Below are 24612 nucleotides of genomic sequence, written 5' to 3'. Positions count from 1 at the left end.
GAGTCCTGATTGGCCAAAACTAACCATTAGGTTTGTCCAAAACTGATCCTAGGTCTTGCCGCAGTTGTGTTTCATAACACAGTCTAGGCTAGTCTACATTAGAATTAATGTTATTAATGTTTTTTGTCCTTGTGAAAAGACCCCGTCCACGCCTTTACCCCGCTCGCAATAGAGGGGCACTTCTGCTTCGTGTCGACTCTATCCCACGAGATTTCCCTCTAGCCTCGTCCCTCACATACCCTAATTGAGTTGGTGTAAAAAACCTCTCTGCGGATGTCCTGGTGCAGCTACACAGAAATGGATACATGTGATACGCTCATGTAAAGTGTTGGTTGTGAATATCTTCAAAACGTGCCACAATTCGCAGGCTATTTAAGTGAAGGAATATGGTGGATTTGGAGAGCGAGGTACCCCCTCTTCCGCCAAGGTACAGATTCAGAGATTTACTCCTCGGGGACCAAACTTTGCCAAGCGACGACAGGTAGGTTTACTGTAGAGCAACACACTTTGTATGAAATACATCCCATGCAGTAGCCCAGATATAGAGATAGCCTTGTGGATATTGCACAGTGCGCCTCCGATGGATGGACCGACCCGAAATTCGTGAGACTTCTAAGATATGATGGAAGAAATTCAATTGAATGAGAGCTGTTTTGCTTATTAACCTATCTATGAATTCATCATTTTGTTATTCATTTCAGAGTTCAAATCGAATTTTATGTCAATGAAAATACTTTTAAAGAGAGACTGAAACTGTTCTTCATCAAAAACCAAAGATCAAGTAAGCAATCTTTTCCTGAATTTGTAGGTGTTTTGTTCTCGCACAGATAATGAGGTCTGTTAACTGGTGAGTGTTATGAGTGACCCGTATGGTTTAATTGTAATTTATAAGTAATCAGTCAGTGTACAAGCATTATTGGTTTTTATGTTCATTGAAATGTCCCATGCTATTTTGCAGAGTTGTAACTATCTACAACATCTTTTTCAGGTCTGAGAATCCGTGTGTTCGATTTCTCTCTAAAGGTCTTAAGCTGCATTTTATACATATGCCGAGTGCTAGATGACTCAGATCATGGATATGCATGGTAATTGATGTTCTGATTTCTTGCCTGTGGAAATTATAAGGAAATATTAGGAACATTATTGTCATAGGAATTTCTGTTTTGTATGTTCCAACAGTTTACAGTTTATTTTATATTATTATATTATTATAATATTTGTATTATTTATATTTTGACTGGATAACCATTGCACCGAAGATTATGATATTTGTGCATTTTTTTTATGCACATCAACCCAGCCAATGTCAACGCATTTGTGGCGTAGCGTCAACTCAAGACGTAAAGGCATCAATAGGGTACTGAAGGGTGAGAAGGTGAAAATCAGATGAGTCAGAGTTTAGTGGGTTAGCTTCAGCCAGTCAACAGCCCAGTTGGCCCCCACCATCTTTAGATATGGTGTCTGACATGAGCATAACTTTCGCCCACATTTTCACAAATTAGCCTATAAGGTTCCAAACGTCCGTGTGGATTGGTGAATGAAATGGCTATTTCCCTCTGGGAGGATCAGCCAACATCATTTGTGGCGATCAGTTATGTGACAGGCCTGGCACCCAGGCAAAAAGGCACCACGTGGAGAGGCTTGAGTGGCATTCATGCTCTCCAAGGAAGCACAAAGGGCCCTCATTGGTTACCTATAAACTTGAGGATCATCAAAACATTGTTGTACTCATGGGTGACAGAAATGCAAAGCCTAGAATTTCAAACAGACAACCTGGGCATTACGATCTTAAACCCAAACCCATCCACAAATCCACCTGGATATCACCTTGCCATATGACTGAAAACAAGATTGAGCATGTGTATTTACAGGAAGTTCAAGCACTCTCTCCTAGATGTACAAGTGAAGAGACAACAGAGTGAAATTGAATATCCAAACCTTACAAAAAGGAGGATTGATGCAGCAAACGAGGAGGTGAAGAAAATCTCAAAATGTGACAACACAAACTACATCAAGGCCTTAGTACAACATATGGCAGCTGAAAACAAAACAACCTGCAAGATCTCTCCCTAATAGTCTATGGCAGGGTGGGCAATCTACGGCCCGCGGGCCAAATCTGGCCCACAGAACATTTAGGCTAATTCGGTTATCAGGCTACTCGCCATTTTTTCCCATAGACGACGTTGTGATTAGCTTTACTGCAAACTGCTTTTCACTCTTCTTAGAAAACGTTTAGAATGTCAATGTCAAACCATCATGTTGCATTATAGAGATGATGCTCTTTATAATCTCCATTGCAGCAGGTCTAACTTGAACTTTATGCTACTCCATCTATTGGGAACGCGTCTGAGGGCACACAAGAGGGGGAGAGAGAGTGCAACATGTCTCCTTATGTAGACAGGGTAACCCCGTCCCAATCTGCTGGTGACTGGATTTCACCCTGCAGCTCAGGTTGGAAACCTGCACATTTTTCTCTCCTGCTTCCTCTCCACGTTTGCTGGAACCAGTCGCAAACTAGCTTATCCATCAGGCTCACTCGGATCGTTGGTCTGATTGGTTGAAGGACTATCCAAATGCGTACAGAGTCATGCCCATTGATGATGCCTCTTGTGCTGTAGAAACACAGCGAAGACTCCCCAGACTAATGTTCAATCTTAAAAGATTGAGCTTAGTCTGGTGATAGCCAGACTACTTCTTATCTCTTTCTTATAAGAAACCTTTAGAAGGAAATAATGACAGTACAATAACAGTAGTTCCCCTTACTGATCATTGACAAACTATGAGAGGGCACCACTTAAAGTGACCATTCATAAATTAGTGATCAAACAACATCAAATTAGCAGTATTTTTAAGCAATTATTTTAAAACAAAGTTACTTTCTCATTGTAATCATTTAAATTACATGAAACACCAGCCCCCACTGGCCAAATTTCAAAACCCAATGTGGCCCTTGAACCAAAAAGTACTAGACTTAACTCTTGTAGCCCTGGTCCCAAAGTTTAAGGAAAAACATGTTAACAAGAGATAAACTGATTCCCACCTGGTAGCACTTAATGACCAGTACCCAGTGGTGGGAAAATGTCAATTTTAAGACGGATGGAATTATCCATTGCTTATGCATAAATTGGTCAGTATTTAGGAAGTGGGTATCACCAAAACATATTTGACATGTTCAGTGTTGGGAAGGTTACTTTAGAAATGTAATGTGTTACAGTTACAAGTTACCCTGTTTAAAATGTAATAGTAGTGTAACTATTTGAATTACTTTTTCTGAGTAACGTAATTAATTACTTTTAATTACTTTTTGATTACTTTTCCGATTTTTTTATGATATAGGCCTATATAGTCCCCAAATCCATGCGAAGATTTCGGCCTTGGTCTACAGGCTGCCGAGCAGTTCTGTACAAGCGCACAAGGCAGCAAGGGCATTCAATACATGAATTAGCATCACATTTTTTGTGAGGATAATATAATGATAATCATAACACGTTTACAGGCAGGCATGTAGGCCTACGCTGATGGCTCTGTAGATGTGATAGAGCCTATCAGAAGGTCCCTTCTATGGCTGTGGAGGGAAACAGTTCTTTTTACATACAATATTCTTTGCAGGGTTTTGCTGACAATATTGAGATGTAATTCAAATTGTAATTTTGAAAAATTTCAAAAGTACCTGTAATTGAATTACAATTTTTTCTACAGTAACTGTAATATATTACTGTTACATTTATTTTGTAATTAAATTACGTAACTCAATTACATGTAATGCGTTACTCCCCAACACTGGACATGTTATATAATAATCTAAAGTTTGATTATGTGTTAAGCCATATACAGTATAGTATTAGGCCTTAAATAGTCAGATATGTGTAGTCGATGGGGGTCTTTCGACATAAGTGAGATGAAGTCACCCAGTGCTTACTGTACATAAAGTGGTCAATATTAACTAAATTAGGTGGAACTATATACATCACTTGGAATGTGATATAGTCTTGAGATAATTGTATATTAATAATTATGCATCATATGCAGTATTAAAGATGCACAAAAGGATGTGTCACCAGAATATCTCATGGTGGCAACAACAAGGCTCAAACATAGTGATGATTTCCAAGGTAAACATACCGTATTTGTGCAGCTGCCCACTTCTCTCAAAGTCATCATCACTGTCAGACTCAGTATCAAAGACCATGCGCTCAGCATGATAGAATTCATCATCCTCATACTCTTCACTCTCATCGTTCCCCTCAATGATGTCAGCATCGGTCCATTTCGGTAGAAGTCCAACTTGAAAGTAGAGAGTGGGCCAGTTACGATCTTAAAAGGAATACAACTGCAATAACCAAACAGGCACAGACTTGGGACCCGCAAGATAAGCGAGGGAGAAACAACTAGAACATGTAGAGAGGGAACACAGAGCAAAAGAATTAAGAAGGGACTGACCTGACAGCAGCTGGAGAAAACGCCTCAAGACAGAAAAGGGTGGAAACTGGCCAGCAGTGGCCTACAGTATGTTCAGAAAGGAACTCAAAGGTCCCATCTAAATAAATGTGCCACCCATTGTGTGTTTGGAAAAATGTGGGCAGAAGTGAGCACATGTTGGAAGTACTTTTTTAAAGATGACAGCAGCTCACTGAATGTATGTCTAGGTGACTTTGCCCATTGCAATATCTCACTCTCTCCAATTCTACACAATACCTCCATGGTGTGAATCTCACAAATTAGGATCACGGATTAAGGAGGGAGTCAGAGGACATGTTTCTGTAGATGAGATCACAAATGAAGGCATTACGGTTTGAATTAAGGAATGAATAGCATCTCATATTGTCTCGACTAAGACACAGTATTGTTGTAAAAGGATACATGGCAAAACACTCATAGATTCAGCCGCTACAGAACTGTTCCATGGTAACTCCTCTTATCTGGCCACCATCTAACAGTTTTTGAAGGGGATCTCGAGTAGTTGCACTATTACTCTTAATGTTGCGCTGTACTGGTAATGCTGCTCAATGGTGACTAAAGAATTGATAAGTAATACTAATCTGCACTTTTTGTATTGACAGTTTGTATTTGTAAGTCAGTTTTTCCAAAACTCTGAGCAGAGCGACCCACCTTGATAGGACAGGATTACCAACCATTTTGATAGAGCTTGCCATAGGCTTAGTGCTGTAGCTTAACTTGCAGAACCCCACTAGTTCAGTTGCCACAACATTTTCACAGATATACTTTTGATCACATAAGCAGCTCATCGGTTAAGGCCTGTCAATCTATCAATCAGTAAATTTAAGGCGTCTTTACTTTATAATAGTCAGTGAATGCCTGTGCATCTTTATCTTGAGCATCTGCCCCCAAAATGCCTGAGCTCGGCCCTGCATACTACAAGTACTACTACTACTACTACTAGTAGTACTACTGTACTACTACTACTACCACCACTGCTTTTGTATATACAGCTACACATTTACACATTACTTGAGACCAGTTGCAGTCCTCTTCATGTACCTGTTAAGTCCTAGATCCTCCGTATGTTTAGTTCTCAACTGGCTTGTGAAGTGAGACACTCTGAGCAGCACACAGTACTGTGTGGGAGAGATAATGATGGAAAAGGTAAAGTACTGCTCTCGCGTGTCTGCCCAGTTACAGTATATGCCATCCGCTACTTGATATTCATGAGATATACTGCACCTGCTCATAGACTCTCCTGAGGTGCTGTCTTTTTCTGTACCTATTTCTGTAACTATTTTTTTTAAAGCAGTTCTGAGGTTTTCAATTAGTGCAAAACTTGTTTTTTTCTCTAACCAGTCTAAATCATGTATTCTCTTTTACTAGTTGGGGCTGCCCTACCCAAAACTATACTCTACTAGCGATTGACTGGTGAGTCAATACAATTGAAATTGCAGTAGTTTTTCGTATATATATACTGAACATGTTTCTCATCAAAGTGCGCTATTCAGGGCTCCGGTGATATGGGTCGGAAGGAGTAAAACGAGTCTGTGGATCTTGCAGGTAAAATCAGAGTCTCCTGTTCACACACAAACTTCAGTTTTTGTGTTTGTCAAATGACAGACGTCTTTTGATGTGACATTTTTAGGATAGATCTTTATGTGAAAATGCATTGTCCTTATTTTGCAATATAGATGAAAGTTGTCAAAAACATTTGCTGAACGTGTTTTGCTTTTGTCATGATATTTAAAGATGGTTCTTCTTTATAGGTGTTTGTTGCACTGATATGTCTTTCTGAAACAATCTTATTGACCTATTTAAGCTACAAGGTTGGTCAACATGCCTTCATCTACGCTGACTGTGATGTATCCAAAACAGATTCAATCAACACGTGTCAATTTAAATTTGAGTTAATTTTTTTTTTACATTTAGTTATTGTAGTCCACCATATTAGACAATATATCATTTTGGAATTAGGCAAGATTTACTACTTAATGAAAATGTTGTTATCTTCTAATGCCAGGGTAATATATGGGAGGAAATTCTTCGGATCACATTTATGTTGGAGATGGTAAACACAGTTCCTTTCTTTCTCACAGTAAGTGATCTCCGGGATAACTCACTCGCATCAAACTGAGTATAGTCAGAACCCATGTAAGTGTCATTACTGTATGTCATACAGAACATACTGTACAGCAATGTCATACAGTACTAGTTTCCTTGTACTTCTCTTAACGCACACTTATGAACACTAACACTTACTCACTTACGCACACACTTGTATGAAAATAGATAGATAGATAGATAGATAGATAGATCGATACTTTATTGATCCCCAAGGGGAAATTCAAGGTCCCAGCAGCTTAAGACACCACACACAACATACAATACAATGTAAACAGGAAAATAAAAGCAAATCAACAAATCAACATGACTAAAGGAGCAGTAAAATACTATAGATAAGATGTGCATGAATGAGAATGAAAATTATGCATTGTATTGATGTGTAGTGTTTGCATAATGATGCAATATGATGTCACACATGTAGCAGAACTCTTTGCATCCTGTGTGTGTGCAAACTCAGCTCTGGTATAAATTAACATGTTTATACCTTTATGTTTTAGGTCCTTTATCATCCTCTCAGAAACCTTTTTATTCCTGTATTCCTGAACTGCTGGTTAGCAAAGCATGCTTTGGAAAATATGATTGTGAGCATACAAAATTCTATGTTTATTCTTTGATTACAGTACCGTCACCACCATTACAACAAATCAAGCACACATAAATACAGTAGGGTAAACCTTCACCACTTGGTCCATCACAGAGAACTGCTGTAAGGATTTTAGAGAAATAAGGAATGTTGTGTATGAGGAGAGAGTGACATGTAGAAAGAGGAGAAGGAGAGAGGGAGAGAGAGAAAGAAATGCTAAACAGTACTCTTTCCTGGTTCAGAGAGTGACCAAGCATTCACATCTGGTTGATGAAATCGTCAATAAGCCACACATCCTGTTTGTGCAGTGATTCAACACAAGTTCTGTAGTACCCTTCTGTTAGAGTTGCAACTGTTACTAAAATATTCATAACTGATTCCCTTGTCATGCTGTTGAGCTGATTGGTTGAGACCATATGAGATTGGAAACTCTTCTGACATTGTTCCAATTGTTTTGCATCTTCTCACCCAACAACAAACCGCCTCCTCAGAATGACCTTCATCGAGCCATTCAACGGACCCAGTCCGCCATGTTCAATCAGGTCCTCATCCTGATAACAACGCTCATCTGTCTCATGTTTACCAGGTGAGCGCTATGGAAACCTTGAACCTATAACCTCCTGCAACATCCTAGAAATACAGACAAGCTACTGTCTCAGAGGCATGGGAGACAGCTGGAGCTGCACCCTTTTAGGCTAATTTAATAGATGGAGGAAGACACTGCAGATCATGCACCATTTCAGTGGCATTACTTCCAGTGTTTGTTCAGCACGGATTAAATTGCTGCTCATTTTCTGTGGTTTCCTGCCCTTCATTAGATGCACTCAGTACAGCTCTCCACAAATGTGAATTTCATGTGATGTGGTCTACCACACGTCCAAGGCGCACTTCCCTCCCCTGCTCGCTGGACCACCGCTGCAAGTTTAATATGTCTCAAGATCACTCTCAGTAAGCTGGGGTTAATCTTCCCACAAGGCGCTGTCACTCCGACGTGCGTTGTCATGGAAAATAATGGAGTGTGAATCTGAAGGAGACAAAGGGGCTCCCACATAAGGTTTCTGATATCTGTGGAACAGTCAGTGGCTACTTGTAGTCAGACCTCATACTTGTTCGCTTCTCAACTCATGGCAGCAGCAGTAAAGGGGACAACAGTTACATGGAATGGACATTATTTAGAGTAAATGATCTATTAAACAGGCAGAAACTGGCTGTTTGTACCTTGCTTTTTCATGTTTTGGCATGTTCAGGCTGTAAGAAGCACATCAGTGTTACTAACACGAGGCTTCTTAAAATATGTTTACAAGGCTATAGACCTACAGTATATGAATATATTAGCAGGTAGATGCGGCTGTTTGGTTATCCATATAGTGTCTGCTTTTCCGCGGGCATTTTCTTTTTCTCTTGGTGGCATTACTACTAAACCATTTTTAGTGGAAAAAGCAGTTCACTTTCTTGTATGCTGTTGGAGAAGAAAGAAACAACAGACAAAGCCACGTGTGAATGCATATGGCCTGTTGCACAATGATCTCTGCGTGCACGCCTTTGTGCTTGGTATACTGTTGTTGGGCATCAGAGGGACAGACGCTGGAAATGGCTATATTTTGTTCCTTGGGTGGTTTGACTCATGTGAGTTGATTGCTTTAGCTTAATGACAGCTAAGTGACCACAATGCTGCCATTAGCAGTGACTGTAATGTGGCTCTATTGGCTTTTAGTGTGTGGTGTGTCTGTTTGCCCCAGTGGTAACACTCAGGGGAGAGTTGGGGAACACAAAGGGAGAAGAGGAAACTGGAGGCTGTAGGCTAACGCCTTGCATTTCATATGCCCCCTCTCCTCTCTCTCTCTCTCTCTCTCTCTCTCTCTCTCTCTCTCTCTTTCTCTGTGGTGTCTGCAGAAAATGTGCCCTTTCATTCTTGTCATCACAATTTGCAAATTAGGTTTAAAGTACTTGACACGGTCACACATGATAACAGAAGTTCCTGTCAGAGATATTGCATCAAAGTAGACTTTCCAGACCTTGAGTCAATGTGGATTGGGACAGAAACCTTTGGGTCATATTTTTTTGTTTGTTGTTGTTTTACAGGAATAGATGTTTCAATCAGGGCTGAAACGTGTAATGATTCACTAAAAATCTATTAGTTAAATAAAGCAACCACTGTGTCATCTTGCAAAGGTTTCCAAGCTATTGCCCCATAAGGTCAAAGGTAGCCTAAACAACTCTAGTAGACCGTTATTTTCAGCAATTTAAATATATTTTGATTCATTCCTTTTCTAAAGGCAGAATACATTAAATGATGCTGATGCTGTATGCTAGATTGTAGAAATATGAAATTGTACTGTTCAGATAGACATACATTCACTTTGTGTGTACAAAGAGAAGTCTTGACCAGGACCCAGAAAACTTCAGCAGTTGCACGTTAGCTGATGATATTGTTGTACTGTCCTGGAGATACTGACTCATGAACATTTCGAGTTACTGAGCCTTTACTTTGAGTGAACCACTTGATCGAATGAGGTGATTTTAGTTCTCATCTTTGCTTGTTTTACTATGTTTTGAACAGCATATGTGGAATTCAGCATCTTGAACGGGCTGGGAACAAGCTAACCCTGTTTGAGTCCCTCTACTTTTGCATTGTGACCTTCTCCACGGTGGGATTTGGGGACGTTACCCCCAACATCTGGCCCTCCAAGCTGCTGGTGGTCATCATGATATGTGTGGCACTGGTGGTCCTTCCCATTCAAGTGAGATACTCAACACAGCAGCCGCGGTGCTATAGCCCTCATTGCGTGTCATTCTTCATATCAGGCAACAGTGCTTTTCCCTGGGCCCTGATGGTTGTATATACGCTGTCTTGCGGCTAGTTTGAACAGCTGGTCTATCTGTGGATGGAGCGGCAGAAGTCCGGTGGGAACTACAGCAAACACCGCGCCCAAACCGAGAGGCACGTGGTCCTGTGTGTGAGCTCCCTCAAGATCGACTTGCTCATGGACTTCCTGAACGAGTTCTACGCCCACACGAGACTGCAGGTGAGTGCGTCAGAGCGCACACACGGCTCTGTGACATCGCCGAATCAGAGTTTCTCAAACCTCCTCATCCTGGAGGACACTAGAGGCTTTTAGTGTTTTCCGTTGTTCCAAGGATATCTGGCCAGAGTCTTATTAGAGCCATAATGTTATTGATTAAGTCTAAATGAAGAGTAATTAGCTGTGTTCCTGATCAGTCGGAGCCACACAGCCCTGATGGGAGATGGGAAGCAGGCAGAACAAGTATAATTGAAAACCCTTGCAACAGTCTATTTCAACTCTATGATCTTTTGAAAAGAAGCTCCTAATGAATCATGTTCACTGCAGGTGCTTCCTTGTTCCTGCAGGATTACTATGTCATCATCCTGTGCCCGACAGAGATGGATGTGCAGGTGCGCAGGGTCCTGCAGATCCCCCTGTGGTCCCAGAGGGTCATCTATCTCCAGGGCTCAGCGCTCAAAGACCAGGATCTGTTTCGGGCCAAGTGTGTTAGCACTGATACATCTATAATTACAACATAATATATGGTATACAGGTGTACTGGATAATAAGTGATGAGGAATCTCTCTGCCAACTCTGTTTATATTCATTTGGCTGGTCAGAATATAAATGTGCATAGCTTTGTTACGTAATATGCATTATTTGGGAACTACAGGGCAGAACATTTGCAGAACCGCTACTGCCTAAGGTCACATAAGAGAATTCCCTTGCCAAACAAACAGACTAACTCAGATTTAGTGTGGAACACGACGTCCGGAGTCAGGACTGTGTTTCACGAAAGTATTGTTGAGCAACAAATGTGCAGAGAGAGAGAGAAAGAGTATTCATCATCAGGTCTCTTTACCATTGAACCCTGCTGGCGGTTGGTCAAAGTGTTTTTGGAAAGCACTCCCTAGGTCAGATGTTTCAGTAAATATGCTGCCACCTTCAGGACAATTCTTGAACTGAATTGCAGAGATAACACAAAAACTAGTTGGAGCAGCAGGAGGATTTTACATGCACAATATGTGTTTATAACAGCAGGAACACTTGTTCATGATACCTACTGTATATTCCAAATGTGAATATGTAACAAATCAAAAATCCTGGAGGAGTCTTTACAAAACTATAGTTTGAAAGACACAGCTATTTACTAACTCTGCTCTATTTCATGGAAAGCAAACAAACTGTTTTGAATAGTAATGTGATGTATCTTAAATGACTTGTGCTCCAGTAATGGAGCTCCATAAAGTATATATTGTACATGCCCTGTGACCTGCTCTTTCAGACTGGACAATGCCGAGGGGTGTTTCATCCTGAGCAGTCGCTGTGAGGTCGACCGTACAGCTTCGGTAAGCTCAGTACATTACCTCTCTATGACTGTACTGTAAATTTGGTTAGAAGATAAAACCATAAAAAAACATGGAACAAAACGCACAGTGATATTGAGTCAGTAAACCCTATCAGTAAACAGTAGTCTCTCCCCCCTCTTTCATTTTGAGGCCACAGGGAAATGCCTGACTTTCGAAAGCAGACAGCCCTGCAGACTGTGTTATTTCCCACCTACGCTGTGCTCTCTCCCAGCCATGATGTAACAGTATGAGTTGAAATGAGTCACCGACACTCCTGTCTGCTCTGCCAATTAGACTGCAGACTATTTCATAACCTCTTTGCTAATGGCAGATGAAAAAAATCAAATGCACTTAAGCATTCAAATGATGTTTTAGTTTTGCAGCAGAAGCGACAGAAAGTATAGCATGTCTTAGATCCTACTGTTCATCACGCAGATGAGGCTGTCAAGTAAACAATGTCAAAGCCAAAGACATATCTCAACGTGTTGTCATATGAGATAGCTAACACCATATATGGCAAATCATTTGAATGATTGGGAGCTGTGTGTCATCTCAGGACCATCAAACAATCTTGCGCGCCTGGGCAGTGAAAGACTTTGCCCCGAGCTGCCCCCTGTACGTGCAAATCCTCAAACCAGAAAATAAATTCCACGTGAAATTCGCTGGTAAGAACATCCTTTCTTGACATGTCTATTCATGATGATCTAAAATCTGATGTTTTTGTTGTCGTTGATGATTGTTATGATGATGATGATGATGGCATGTCAGCTGTGTGTATTGTTTCTCCCACGCTACTCAGATCATGTGGTGTGTGAGGAGGAGTTTAAGTATGCACTGCTGGCCCTGAACTGTATCTGTCCAGCCACATCCACTCTCATCACCCTGTTGGTGCACACCTCCACAGGCCTGTGAGTGCAGCTGCTTACACTTACACTTGGGTTTCTCCAGAAGCTTCATTTACAGTATGATTCCTACAACTCACTTACAGTAAATATATTGAATAGTTGAAGCTGTTATAGCTGCAAAGGGAAGACCTATGTCATAATAAACTCTATGGATTCAGAGTGGGATGTCACTTGACAAGTGACCCAATACTTTTGGCAATAGTGTATATAAATTAAACCCTATGCATTAAGAATGGGATGTCACTTAAGTTCATATGCGAGTCAGGTGACCCAACACTTTGGTCATTATACAGTAGTGTAGCTATATATTATAGTGGACGACCAAGGGTGAGTGCTGGCCTCTGTTTCCCATCACTGGCTTCTGATATCCTATGCACAAGGATGTTATGAGGTGGGGGATTGAGCCTTGCACTGATAGGAGCCCAGGCCCCTATAGAACATAATGATCCACTTTGCTATTGTTGGTGTCTGGGATGGTTATTTTATATGCCGACACTTGTAGGGGCACCCCTGCCCATGACTACTGTATGTGATTGACAGATGACATCACACCTGTGTGTTCCTCAGGGAAGGCCAGCAGTCTCCAGAGGAGTGGCACAGAATTTATGGGCGTTTTTCTGGAAATGAAGTCTACAACATCATACTGCAAGATAGTGTGTTCTTCTCAGACTACAAAGGGAAGAGCTTCACATATGCCTCTTTCCACGCACATAAGAAGTGAGTTTGCTGTAAGAGAAAATTAACTTAAAAGTACCTAAACAACGGAATGGAAATCCTGCATATCATTAGTCACAGTGAGGTCCTGTCCAGAACAGAAATACATTGACTCGTAAATGCCACGATTCAAGAAGAATGACCCTGTTCTGCTAGATCATCTGCTAGGCTTGCAGATTCAGACAGTCTAGCATGTTTAATCATCTCTGGATGGGATCACCAATTCAACCAACTATGGACAGTGAGTATATTCAACTGTGAAATCAACCTGTCAAACGGTGTCATCCTCATTTTCAGGTATGGCGTGTGTCTGATTGGTGTGAAGCAGAAAGACAGCAAAAGCATTCGTCTCAACCCCGGCCCCCACTTCACCATGAGTTGCACAGACACATGCTTCTACATCAACGTCACCAAGGAGGAGAACTCCATCTTCAAAGCCCAGAGGGAGGAGAGTCAGCGGGGCAGCAGAAAGAGCCATCTCCCCGTGCACAGCATCCTCGCCAGCATGGGTAAGAGAGGACCGAGAGAAAAGGCCTCCGTCTCCGACACATCAGACCTGCCCCTCAAGTAACAAAAGACAGAAGACATTATTATCTACCTTGGATGGCAAGATGAAATAACACAGCTCAGTCAATGTAGCCAATCAGCCTCTGGTGGATGTAATCTCTCAGCAGCGTCATTTCCTCTCATTGCTGATTGGGCAGGTAGTCTGCTGGCCAATGAAAGCGCTAGTGAACTATCGCGTTCCAGGCAGATATCTTCCTGAAAGGAGATCTAGCTAGCGTGGCCAGGCTAACATACAGTACTGCTGCTTTGAGTTGCCCTTCAGGGATGTACCTTAATCTAGTCAGGATTTAAAGGGGTCTATAAGCAGCCTTTATGACACTAACTAAAACAATTTTGATTTCATGGTACAATTTTGATTTGATGTTTTTGATTGATCTCTCAGGAATAGATGCATGCCATGAACAGATATGACTCTTACTGGAATCTGTGAACAAATATGACTCTTACTGGGATCTGTGAACAGATGTGACTCTTACTGGGGTCCGTGAACAGATATGACTCTTACTGGGGTCCGTGAACAGATATGGCTCTTACTGGGGTGCATGAACAGATTTGACTCTTACTGGGGTGCATGAACAGATTTGACTCTTACTGGGGTCTGTGAACAGATATGACTCTTACTCTGCGCTCCCTCAGGCACTGTGGCCATAGACCTCCAGGACACCAGCAGCAGGCCCAGCTGGGACTCCACCCTGAACCTGCCGTGCGACTCCATCAGGAGCGGGCGGAAGAGCAGCATCGCCCCCGTGCTGGAGGAGGAGGACACGTCCTCTCTGCACACCTGCGACCTCTCCAGCGACCAGTCGGAGGACGAGACGCTGCCCTCCTGCGATGATCTCTCCACCGAAGGGTACCGTCGTCTACCCTGCAGGGGACATGAGCAAACACGCACTGAACAAACAGCCTAGTTTTTTATCAGCCTTGTTTTTGTCCTTGTCAAACTTTTTGCTTATGTCTCGCTTTATTGCTAGATTCATCAAAGGATATCCTCCAAATCTGCCTTACATCGGAAGCTCTCCCACACACTGCCATTTGCTGAAGGAAAAAGTCCCATATTGTTGCCTAAGACTTGAAAAGGTAAAACATCTCATATGCATTAAGTATACAGGAGTACTTCATATGTCACTGTTTAGTTTTTCTCTTAGAAATAATCTATTCCATTCTTGATTAAGAACTCCCTGTTGTAACTCTTATTAACCTCTAACTACTTTTCCAAACTTTGCTGTTCCAGTGTTATCTCCTAAACTGAGTTAGGCTACACTATAATGCACCACAGTCTAATGTGTGATTGTGTGGAACTCTGCTGTACTGTAGGAGTGCACCCATAACCAGTATGAGGATGCCAAAGCTTACTGCTTCAAGAACAAGTTGGTAATAGTGTCAGCTGAGACAGCGGGAAATGGCCTGTACAACTTCATAGTTCCTCTAAGAGCTTCGTACAGGCCCAAGAGAGACCTCAACCCCATAGTGCTGCTGCTAGATAACAAGTAAACCTCCGTTTTCTGTCCACATCCTCTGTCTCTCCTGTCCACATGCATGGTTGCATGGTTGTCGTGCCGTGGTTTGGTCTCTGTCTTTGCTCCCCCCTGTGGCTGTCCTCCAACAGGTGCCTGCAGCATGACTGTTGGTGTCATGGTATATCAGACAGTACTCCAGACGGACGATCTTCACTCACTCATGTGCGGTTCTTCATGTTCCGTTTCAGGCCAGACACCAACTTTCTGGAGGCGATTTGCTGGTTCCCTCTGATTTACTACATGGTTGGATCAATTGATAAGTATGAGACAGTTGTGTGATGTAGGAGTATCTTTTTTAACCATTTCTCATGCTTGGTCCTGACATTATGTCAGTATTTGCATAAAAAGGTGATTGATAATGATAGAAGTCATTGTGATATAACATTGACTCTATTTCCATGCACATCATATTCCAATTAAGGATCGTATTCAGGTGATGGCAATATTCAGAATAAGATTTTTCCATGTGTAGCAGAAACAGAAAATTCCCTTTTAATCAGCATATGCTGATTACAGCAGCGACACGATGCTTTCACCCATCAATAAATTCCATCTTGACATTTAAATGTTCAGGTTTGAATACATAAATTTACCTCGTCTTCACTAGACATGCCTTTTTTTGCCACACTTTTTTTTTCTCTGGTTTTGAGTATTCAGAAAATGAGCTTTTATAGCATCTACAATAAGCTCATGACATCTACAATGACTCATGCGCAATCAGAATATTGTCAATATTCCAAATAAAACCGGAATATGGTGTGCATGGAAACATCAATGTCCAGCCATATTTACAGTCCAGCATTATAATATACAGCAGTGTGAACAGGACTGACTCCTCTGTGTTTTAGTGACATTTTAACCACCTGTCTGCGGATTTCACAATGTCATTTGTTTGCTGTTTGTTTTGGGGGGGGTGTAGCCTCGATGACCTCCTGCGCTGTGGGATCTCTTTTGCGGCCAATATGGTTGTGGTGGACAAGGAGAGCACTATGTGTGCAAAGGAAGACTACATGGCAGATGCCAAAACCATTGTCAACGTACAGACACTGTTCAGGTGAGAATATTGAAGTGGGAGATGGTCATTTAGTTTTGTAGTCATTTGTGGATAAGTATTTGTGGATAGACATCACTGGACATTGCCGGGGTCCTTTGTCCACCTGGCTTCTACTGTTGGGATGTGAGCGTAAAATAGTACGTATCAGGATTTCTTGGCCAATGGGTCTGCTAATTGCCCCCAGAGTACCAAGTAGGGCCCCATGAACATGAGTTTTTGTGGAGCAGTCTGGGATTTCGCAGGAAGTCGTGTTTGTTTGTGCTTATGTTTATGTTTACATTCATTAGCAGAAGCTTTTGTGCAAAAAAAGGTACTTTATAATTAAAAAAAAAAAAAGATCCGAACGAAACACACTCCCTACCTTCAATATTCCCAGACAAATTCCATGCATGGTTTCGTTTTTGTTTGTGTCCAATTTTTCGGAGTCTGGGCTGCCTATAATCACGGCATGGGCAGCTAGCGGTCGTGAGGAGATGAATGTGACAAAAAATGTTAGGGGCTTTAAATCGCAATCGGAAAAACGTAAAATCGTAAAATCTGTGCCTGTAACACAAGGACACATGCATTTATTGGCCTTTGCAAATTATGTGTTCATATTATCGCATACTGCTTATCTCTTGCTTTTACCATGTCTTTTTCTCTATTGGGCATTACACTAACAGGGAGCCGTAAAGCATTTCTAGGTAGGCACCAGAGGCAATGTAACTGTTCCAGAATTGCTCTTTTAAAAGGAGCCGTTCCAAGGGACAAGCCTATCAATCAGTCAGTGCTATAAAACATTAGCAGGCAGAGTTATTTTATTGTTAACTTTAAGTCAATCCAGGAATACATTTGTTTATGGCCTTGAACACCAGATGGCAATATTGTTCACAAAGAAACATTTTCTTTGTTATAACCCTGAAAGATAAGAAGCCTATGCGAAGGATGAAGACAATTGTTCACAGATAATATCTATACATAACATTTAAGAGTTTCAGCAATTTGTTCAAGCCTTTTGTCACTTTTTATCAAGACATGATGGACAAATTTAGGGAAAGAGATTGAACCATCATTGCTGTCATTAGCAAATTGGTCATAATCACAGCACATGAAATCATGCATAGCTTACAACTCAGAGTCTCTTGTTACTTTCTGTGGAAAGCAGCTGGTTACAGAAGCAGGTTTATAGGCATTTTTGAGACTGTGAGTACACTGATGATTCAGAGTAGTCTTCACCAATTTGACGATCAGATTGTGAAAAATTGCAGTACATCATCCTTTCATTTTATAGGCATTTCAGTGACGGCATCTCTAGTGCTATGGAAGGGATGGAATTGCACATTGAAGCGTATTACAGCACAGCAAATTAGTTTAGGCCATACCATCATATGGATGTGTTCCAGGATAGAATGGGTTAGAGCTCTGGCTCTCTTTTACTGGTCCCTGATGACAGTAAATCAGCTATGCCATCGAGAAGTTGTTCCGTTATTTATTTTCATTGACCTCTGACCTTTCGATTCGTTCCTCTCCAGGTTGTTTTCGAGTTTGAGCATCATCACTGAGCTGACCCATCCAGCCAATATGAGATTCATGCAGTTCAGGGCAAAGGACTGTTACTCACTGGCTCTCTCCAAAATGGAAAAGGTGAACAGCCCACATATCCACCCATTTCTGTTTAGATAACATGAGCTCAGAGCTTTCTATTCGTGTTGAATCATGCACCGATTTTTCCAAATAGAAATGATACAATGCAAATATATATTTACTCTGAAGAGTAATTCATATTTATAATTTTTTTTACCTTTATGGTTAGATACATCAACACATCACACCTCCAATTCAAAAGAGTTATACTATTGAAGGTGTGCAACTCTGTCCACTATCTCTTTCCACACACAGAAAGAGAGGGAGAACGGTTCCAACCTGGCCTTCATGTTTCGGCTGCCGTTTGCCGCAGGGAAGGTGTTCAGTATTGGCATGCTGGATACTCTCCTTTATCAGGTCATTAAGCTCATTCTACCATATGCAAGCTGGCATACATTAGTCAAAAACGGCATTACATCCTTCTATCACATAAATGATAGCCATAATATACTGTATGCATGCTAAAGACTCATGCATGAGGACTGGAGAGGCAGACCATGACATTTATAGATAGATAGATAGATAGATAGATAGATAGATAGATACATAACATTCCCACATGAGTTAAAGAACGTTTTAATGACTGCAGCCTGTGTTCTGGAAAGACTGTCACATTCTCTAGGCTAATGTCTAAGTGTGGTCTGTTTTTTTCTCATGAGAATTAGAATTGACCCATTTAAGGTTAAACATGACTGACCCATCTGATTGGTGTGTTGGCTCATGGTTTTAGTCTTTTGTGAAAGACTACATCATCACCATCACGAGGCTTCTGCTGGGCCTGGACACGACCCCAGGATCCGGCTTCCTTTGTGCTGTAGGTATTTATGCTGTTTCTCACCACGGTCATTTTCATTTGAATAAATAATGAATTCGTCTAATTTATCATTCATGAAGCATCTTTTGAATTACCTGAACAAAAAGTATCTAGGCCTATTGCTACAGTGAAAATGGAAATTGGCCATTCCAATATTATAAGTCATTAGAGCACCTTCCATAGTGATTGTACAGGCTGTGTGTGGGTCTGTGGGATGACTTGTGTTTGCCGCTCACAGATGACCATCACACAGGAGGACTTGTGGATCCAGACCTATGGCCGACTGTACCAGAAGCTGTGCTCCTCTATTGGTGACATCCCCATCGGGATCTACCGCACAGAGCTGCTAGACTGTGAACCCTGTGAGGTGCCCTGACCATCACCTCTTTCCTCCTCTCCTCTCCTCTCCTCTCCTCCCTTCTCTTCTCCTCTCCTCCCCTCCCCTGTCCTCCCTTCTCCTCTCCTCTGCTCTCCTCCCCTACCCTCTCCTCTCCTCTCCTCCCTTCCCCTGTCCTCACCTCTCCTCTGCTCTCCTACCCTCTCCTCTCCTCTCCTCTCCTCCCTTCCCCTGTCCTTACCTCTCCTCTTCTCTCCTCTCCTCACTTCTCCCATCCTCTCCTCCCCTCTCCTCTCCTCTCCTCTCCTCTCCTCCATGTACAAATGACCTTTTCAGCTGAGAGCAGAGCAAGTTTGATTTCCTGTGGCCCGCTGCATCTTGTTTACTGTCTTAAGGTTGTGTTGAGCTCAATAGGGCATGTGAATAGCTGCCACTGTTGATAACATCTCCACACGATCAATGCCTCCACTATGCCCAGCATCCTTGGCAATTATTTTTAGCCTTGATTCTCTAAAGCAGCTCACAGACTCTTTGAGGATTAGCATGGCCTCTTTATTATTACGGTTAAAATTAACATTGACAAATGCTGTGCTTGAGATGTTAGATAATGCTAAATTGGGTTTTAAATAGAACAGACAGCTTTATTATTTAAAGGAAAAAGATTCATATTTGTTGTTATCAAGATACATACAGTACGTGATGATGTATTTCAGTGAACATCATTCCTATTTAACTGTTGTGTGTCACAGTTTCAGGCGTTAATGATGGGGTTGTTGTCATCCGCACTGTAGAATATTGATGTGCGCCATGATTAGTGTGCTGACCTTTTGCTGTTTCCGACCGTCTCCCCAAAGGGCAGGCAGTCCCAGCTCTCCGTGAGCGTGGACGACTTTGAGGAGAGCCAGGAGCAGAAGGAGGCGCGGGAGGCGAGGGAGCACTGCTCCTCCGGGAAGAGGGTCTCGCGCACCTCCACCTCCAGCGAGACGCCCTCCGACAGCCGCCCGCTGCTGCACAGGAAGAGCATGCAGTGGGCCCGCCGGCTGAGTCGCATGGGGGCGCGGCCCGCCTCGCGGCACCCCGAGAGGACCAGCCAGCAGCGCACGGGTCTGCCCCCGCGCTCCGAGAGGCAGGAGCTGGCCGAGCTGGTCAGGAACCGCATGAAGAACCTGGGCCTGGCCGCGGCAGGATGCGGTGAGGGGGCCGGCTAGGAGGCGAAAAGAACACCGCCGCGCCTTAGATTCATTTCCTGTACAATTACATTTACAATTTTCACCGGTTCAAAGTACCATCACTATCTTTAAAGCTGGGTGTGTTTTGTGGGGGAAATGACAGGAATTAGAGTTGTAATTTCATTTTCTCTGTTTTCCTTCACATTTACAGAAAGTAGGCTATTCCTTTTTGTCTTTGCGTTGACTTGGCACTACAGTATGTGTTGAGCCAGCTGAAGATAAATGGGTAGATTGTGGCTCAGTCAGTGAAAACAGGCACACGCTGAATATTCTTATTCTGACCTTCCTGTTTTGTGTTCTTTTCCAGATGAAATGAATGAGAGTCCGAGCAGCCACTCTTACATTCTAATCAACCCTTCCCCAGACACCAGACTGGAACTGCATGACATTGTGTAAGTAGACTGATAGGGGCAACGCTCTCAACGAGGCCTCAAAGCTGTGTGATTGTTTGTCCCTAACCTATGCAGTCAGCCTGCTGAGCCTGCTCTAACTGCTCGCCTCAATGAGGAAGGCTGTTCCCATTTGTTTACCAGAACAGATGTTTCAACCAAAAAAAAAATGTTGTGCAACTTTAGATAATTGCTGTCTTAAAAAGGTCTGTGTATTTTATAAATCTCACCTCGGTGGTTTACCAGTGTCTCCTGTTGTGATTAATGAAATGTTTTGACATTAATTATGTATTTGTCCTCACAGGTATATAATTCGTCAGGACCCTCTATCCTTTGAGCCTAGCAAATTGGAAAGCAGGACGAGCAGTTTTGGGAACAGTCAGTGGATAAATGAGAAGACAAAATGGGAAAGTCAGCTTTGAGGTTGTTCTATTATTTATGAACATGTGTAGTATGATCTTTTGTCTTGTATACCCATTTGCCGCTACACGATTCCAGCACCTGCGTGATATCAGATCCCTGAGAATTGGGATAGATGGAAAATAAAATGTCTCCCTGGTGCCAGGAAGGCGGCTTCATCCTGTAGAAGTGCAAATATATTCTAGGTATCGAGTTTAGCCAGCGTTTAGCAATGTATTCAAATGTTTTATATCTCTAACAAAACTCTAAACTACAAAGTGGCAAACTATTTAACACTGAATTTGAGGTTGCCCTCACGACATGAGTCATTATGATTAAATAAGTCAAATTTCATTGATGAATGAATATTCCGTTAGATACTTCAAAAATAATGCGAAATACAATTAGAGACAGATCATGGCAATAGTATCGATGTGCCCATTAATTTGATACAAAATGTACACACACATTTGATATTTTGACATTAACCTCAATAAGTTGTCCTTTGTCATGTAACTCCTTATACCCATATTCTTGCATAGCACACTAATGTTTTTAAGAATGACCCCCCTCTCCAGTATGTTGTGTCTCGTCTGCCTTTTAATTTCACACATACGGAAGCATAGATATGGCAGCTCCTATAAAGAGGAATACGCAGAGATGCATGAGACCAGTCAGGTGCTCATCAATCAGTCTGTCACTCAATACAGCTCGCTTTGTTGCCTGTACTTGTAGAAGAAAGCTTTTTGTGAGGAGATTCATAAGAATCACACCCATACTGTCACATAGCCTTCATCACACCAATGCTATCTTGCTCATTGTCACCTTGATGTTTTGCATGAAACAAGGACAACTTTGTGAACAGATAGCCAAACCACTAATAGGAGGAGAGGAAAACGGATACAGTATACACAGGATGCGATGTCTGGAACTGCCCTTTGTAAAGGTCACATTGATCAGTGACCACTCGTGAAATACGAAATGAATGCTTCACATTTTGCATGCAGCCTTATTAAGACCTCAGCATGCAATCAATAAGCATCAAGCAGCTACAATATATCGACAGTGGTGCAGACTTTCGAGGCAGAGGTTGCAGTTATAGCTCTTAAAGGCTCTCCCTTTCAGAAATCATTCAATTGATTCATTGATGGGATTGGTTTAGCGCATGGTCAATATAACGAAAGGACACGTCCTCCTGATGTGGTGATTTGTTTTATTTGTTTGGCTGCTCTGTCTTCAGCAGCCTCTGTGCACAGCAGATGGAGGGCAGTGCAAGCAGCGAAGCATCAAAACCAATTCCTTCTCTGTGTGCCACGGTAATGTGCAGCAGCAGAGCACACTTTCACGCTATCGGATCCCTCTATTGCCTTTTCTGCTAAATTGTCTGTGTGCCAGTGTTGAAAAACAGAACAACTGTGGCACCCCACAGTCTGACCACATGACACGCGCATAGCAGTGAACGAGGAGAGCACACTGTAGGAGAGGAACTGCAGGCTGGAGGAGACTCTCCACTGCGAGGAGGAAACCAACATCTGCACTCATGCAGAGGCCATTTGTCAAGCAGGCACTCTGATGAATGGGAATACATATGTAGGGCGATTCTAATGATCATAAAGACCACTGCAAGGACACGGAGCTCTCTCACACCACTATGGTACTGCTCGCTATACTGAGTTTAGTCACAGACGATTTTTATTTATATTCATATTCAGAAGGATTTTATTCATATTTACACCTTATGAGTGCAACAAATGACATTCTCATTGTCAGCACCACCACCACAACTGAACTGCATGAAAGCTGCATGAATATATTTCAATCCTTATTTGAAGAATTATACGACTGTGTATGTAAGCACAATTAATTAAATCACATTTGATTTGACAATCACAAGATCTCCATTGAATCACTGTTTCAACATCCCTCCTCACGTTGAGCCCAGTGAAGTGGACATAGCGATGCGATAGTATACTGTATGCCCAGCCTCTCCTCTCCTGAGAGGAGTACCCTAGCCGCATGCTGCTCATGCCCTGAAATCCTTCGGTGAGATGAAAGCCCTGAGCCATCAAAGATTCTCTCTCTGTGTGTCTCATCCCCGACCCCGGGAGCTCCTGTGGAGCCAGAGGCGGGTTGGAGGATCGGGTCTCAGTCGGCCTGGCCACCGCAGCATGGGAGGGTGCCAAATGAAAGCGGGGCGCCTCACGGGCAGATGACGGGGAAATCCCTCCAGGCAATGGGGTGCCTCAACACTCCAAGTGCCCACAGCCTATGCTGTGTCTACAGGGAGATTCTCGCAGTTTGTATGCTGCTTGAATGTGACATTACCTGTTACCATTACGAATTACCATGAAAGCACGACCACAAAGTTCCTCGGTTTTCTCAGAATTTTGTTATTTGGATCTTTGTGTGATATCACACAGTATTACCATAATTTCCCAACTATTAGCTGCGGCTTATACACTGCTTTTGCTAAATTTCTTTAGCTATTAGGTTAATACATGGGAACAGTTAATATGTTATATGGTATTGTTTCTTTAATTTACATAAAACACTGCACTGCGGCTTATACACAATGTGGCTTATTCACGGGAAATTACTAAAATGAAAGTTGAAGTCTGATCCTTGCTACAGTGTGTGTCAGAAACAATCAGAAGCTAAACTCATAACCACAAAGCATGATGAGCATTTCTAATGCTTTTAGATGAGTGGTAAAGGTGTGGCCCCTATCATGATTCAACTGTCCATTGTGGCATTCTGGGTGGGGAAACTCCCGGCCTAGAACTCCCTATTTATATGTTACTCTGCTATTGTAAATAGCAAACTTAGAGGTAGCTCAACCCACCCTTCAGTAGTCCCAGATAAATTCCACACAGGGTTTAGTTTTTAGTTTTTTGAGGGACAGGCTATACCCTTTTTTTAACGGTGTAGCGGCATGCGGCATAGGTCATGAGGTGACAAATCTGACAAAAAATGTTTATGGGCTTGAAGTTGCATACAATCGCTGACTGTACCTTTAAAGCCAGCAGTTGGTAACCTGGCAATGGAAATCTGTGTTGCTACTGTAGCCTACCTTTTTAGCCTGTTAAAAATAAAGTTGATTCATTAGACAGTTGAAGGCAGTGAAGCAGCAAGCAGCTGCCTTCCTTTTCAGACACAGCTATAGATTTAAAATCATATAGCAAAAGAACGGCTAAGAGCCTGTTTTTAAAATTATAATCATACAAATCTTCCCATACTGTAGATCTCCAAAGCAAGACTGCTTTTAAATCAAACTTTGACATTTAGAATTATAAAGCAATTATTGCAATGCTTTGGGAAATACTGTAGATACAAATATGTCATACAAGTTTTGAAAAGGCAGGTGGGTCTATAGGATTGTGTTCTCTGGATTTGTTTAAGTGTGTAGGCCTATGTGTGTGTGTTTATGTGTGCTATCTCTCTGCCAATAATCAAACTTGAAATAGTAGACACCTTTCAACCAAATGTAACCTCATTGTAATCATGGACATTTTCATAAGTAACTGTAATTGAATTACACATTTTTCTCAGTAACTGTAATG

At 42.1% G+C, this 24612-nt stretch overlaps 1 protein-coding gene across 1 annotated transcript; it reads left to right on the top strand.

Moving 5' to 3' along the window:
- The first annotated feature begins 58 nt into the window (after positions 1 to 58).
- LOC134062384 (potassium channel subfamily T member 2-like) lies at positions 59 to 24240 on the top strand. Its single transcript, XM_062518374.1, has 29 exons — positions 59 to 481; positions 702 to 781; positions 989 to 1085; positions 5827 to 5871; positions 5952 to 6003; positions 6210 to 6269; positions 6464 to 6538; positions 7065 to 7148; positions 7642 to 7736; positions 9711 to 9891; positions 10012 to 10176; positions 10521 to 10657; positions 11441 to 11504; positions 12061 to 12169; positions 12304 to 12412; positions 12977 to 13126; positions 13421 to 13632; positions 14327 to 14540; positions 14662 to 14767; positions 15005 to 15177; positions 15396 to 15467; positions 16127 to 16261; positions 17773 to 17884; positions 18140 to 18241; positions 18615 to 18698; positions 18937 to 19065; positions 19890 to 20226; positions 20572 to 20656; positions 20958 to 24240. Exons 1-29 carry the CDS (start codon positions 387 to 389, stop codon positions 21073 to 21075), a joined length of 3477 nt encoding a protein of 1158 aa, XP_062374358.1. The 5' UTR covers positions 59 to 386; the 3' UTR covers positions 21076 to 24240.
- Positions 24241 to 24612: the final 372 nt, after the last annotated feature.

The sequence above is a fragment of the Sardina pilchardus genome, chromosome 2 (assembly GCF_963854185.1).
Source record: "Sardina pilchardus chromosome 2, fSarPil1.1, whole genome shotgun sequence".
Taxonomy (NCBI): Eukaryota; Metazoa; Chordata; class Actinopteri; order Clupeiformes; family Clupeidae; genus Sardina; species Sardina pilchardus.
This window is presented reverse-complemented; position numbering and strand designations above follow the sequence as displayed.

Bases quoted from the DNA above. Each gene is read 5' to 3' on its own strand.
- LOC134062384 (XM_062518374.1), top strand. From the start codon at position 387: ATGGTGGATTTGGAGAGCGAGGTACCCCCTCTTCCGCCAAGGTACAGA. The intron at 12,170-12,303 runs GTAAGAACATCC...CACGCTACTCAG, and splicing joins ATTCCACGTGAAATTCGCTG to ATCATGTGGTGTGTGAGGAG. The intron at 16,262-17,772 runs GTGAGAATATTG...GTTCCTCTCCAG, and splicing joins AACGTACAGACACTGTTCAG to GTTGTTTTCGAGTTTGAGCA.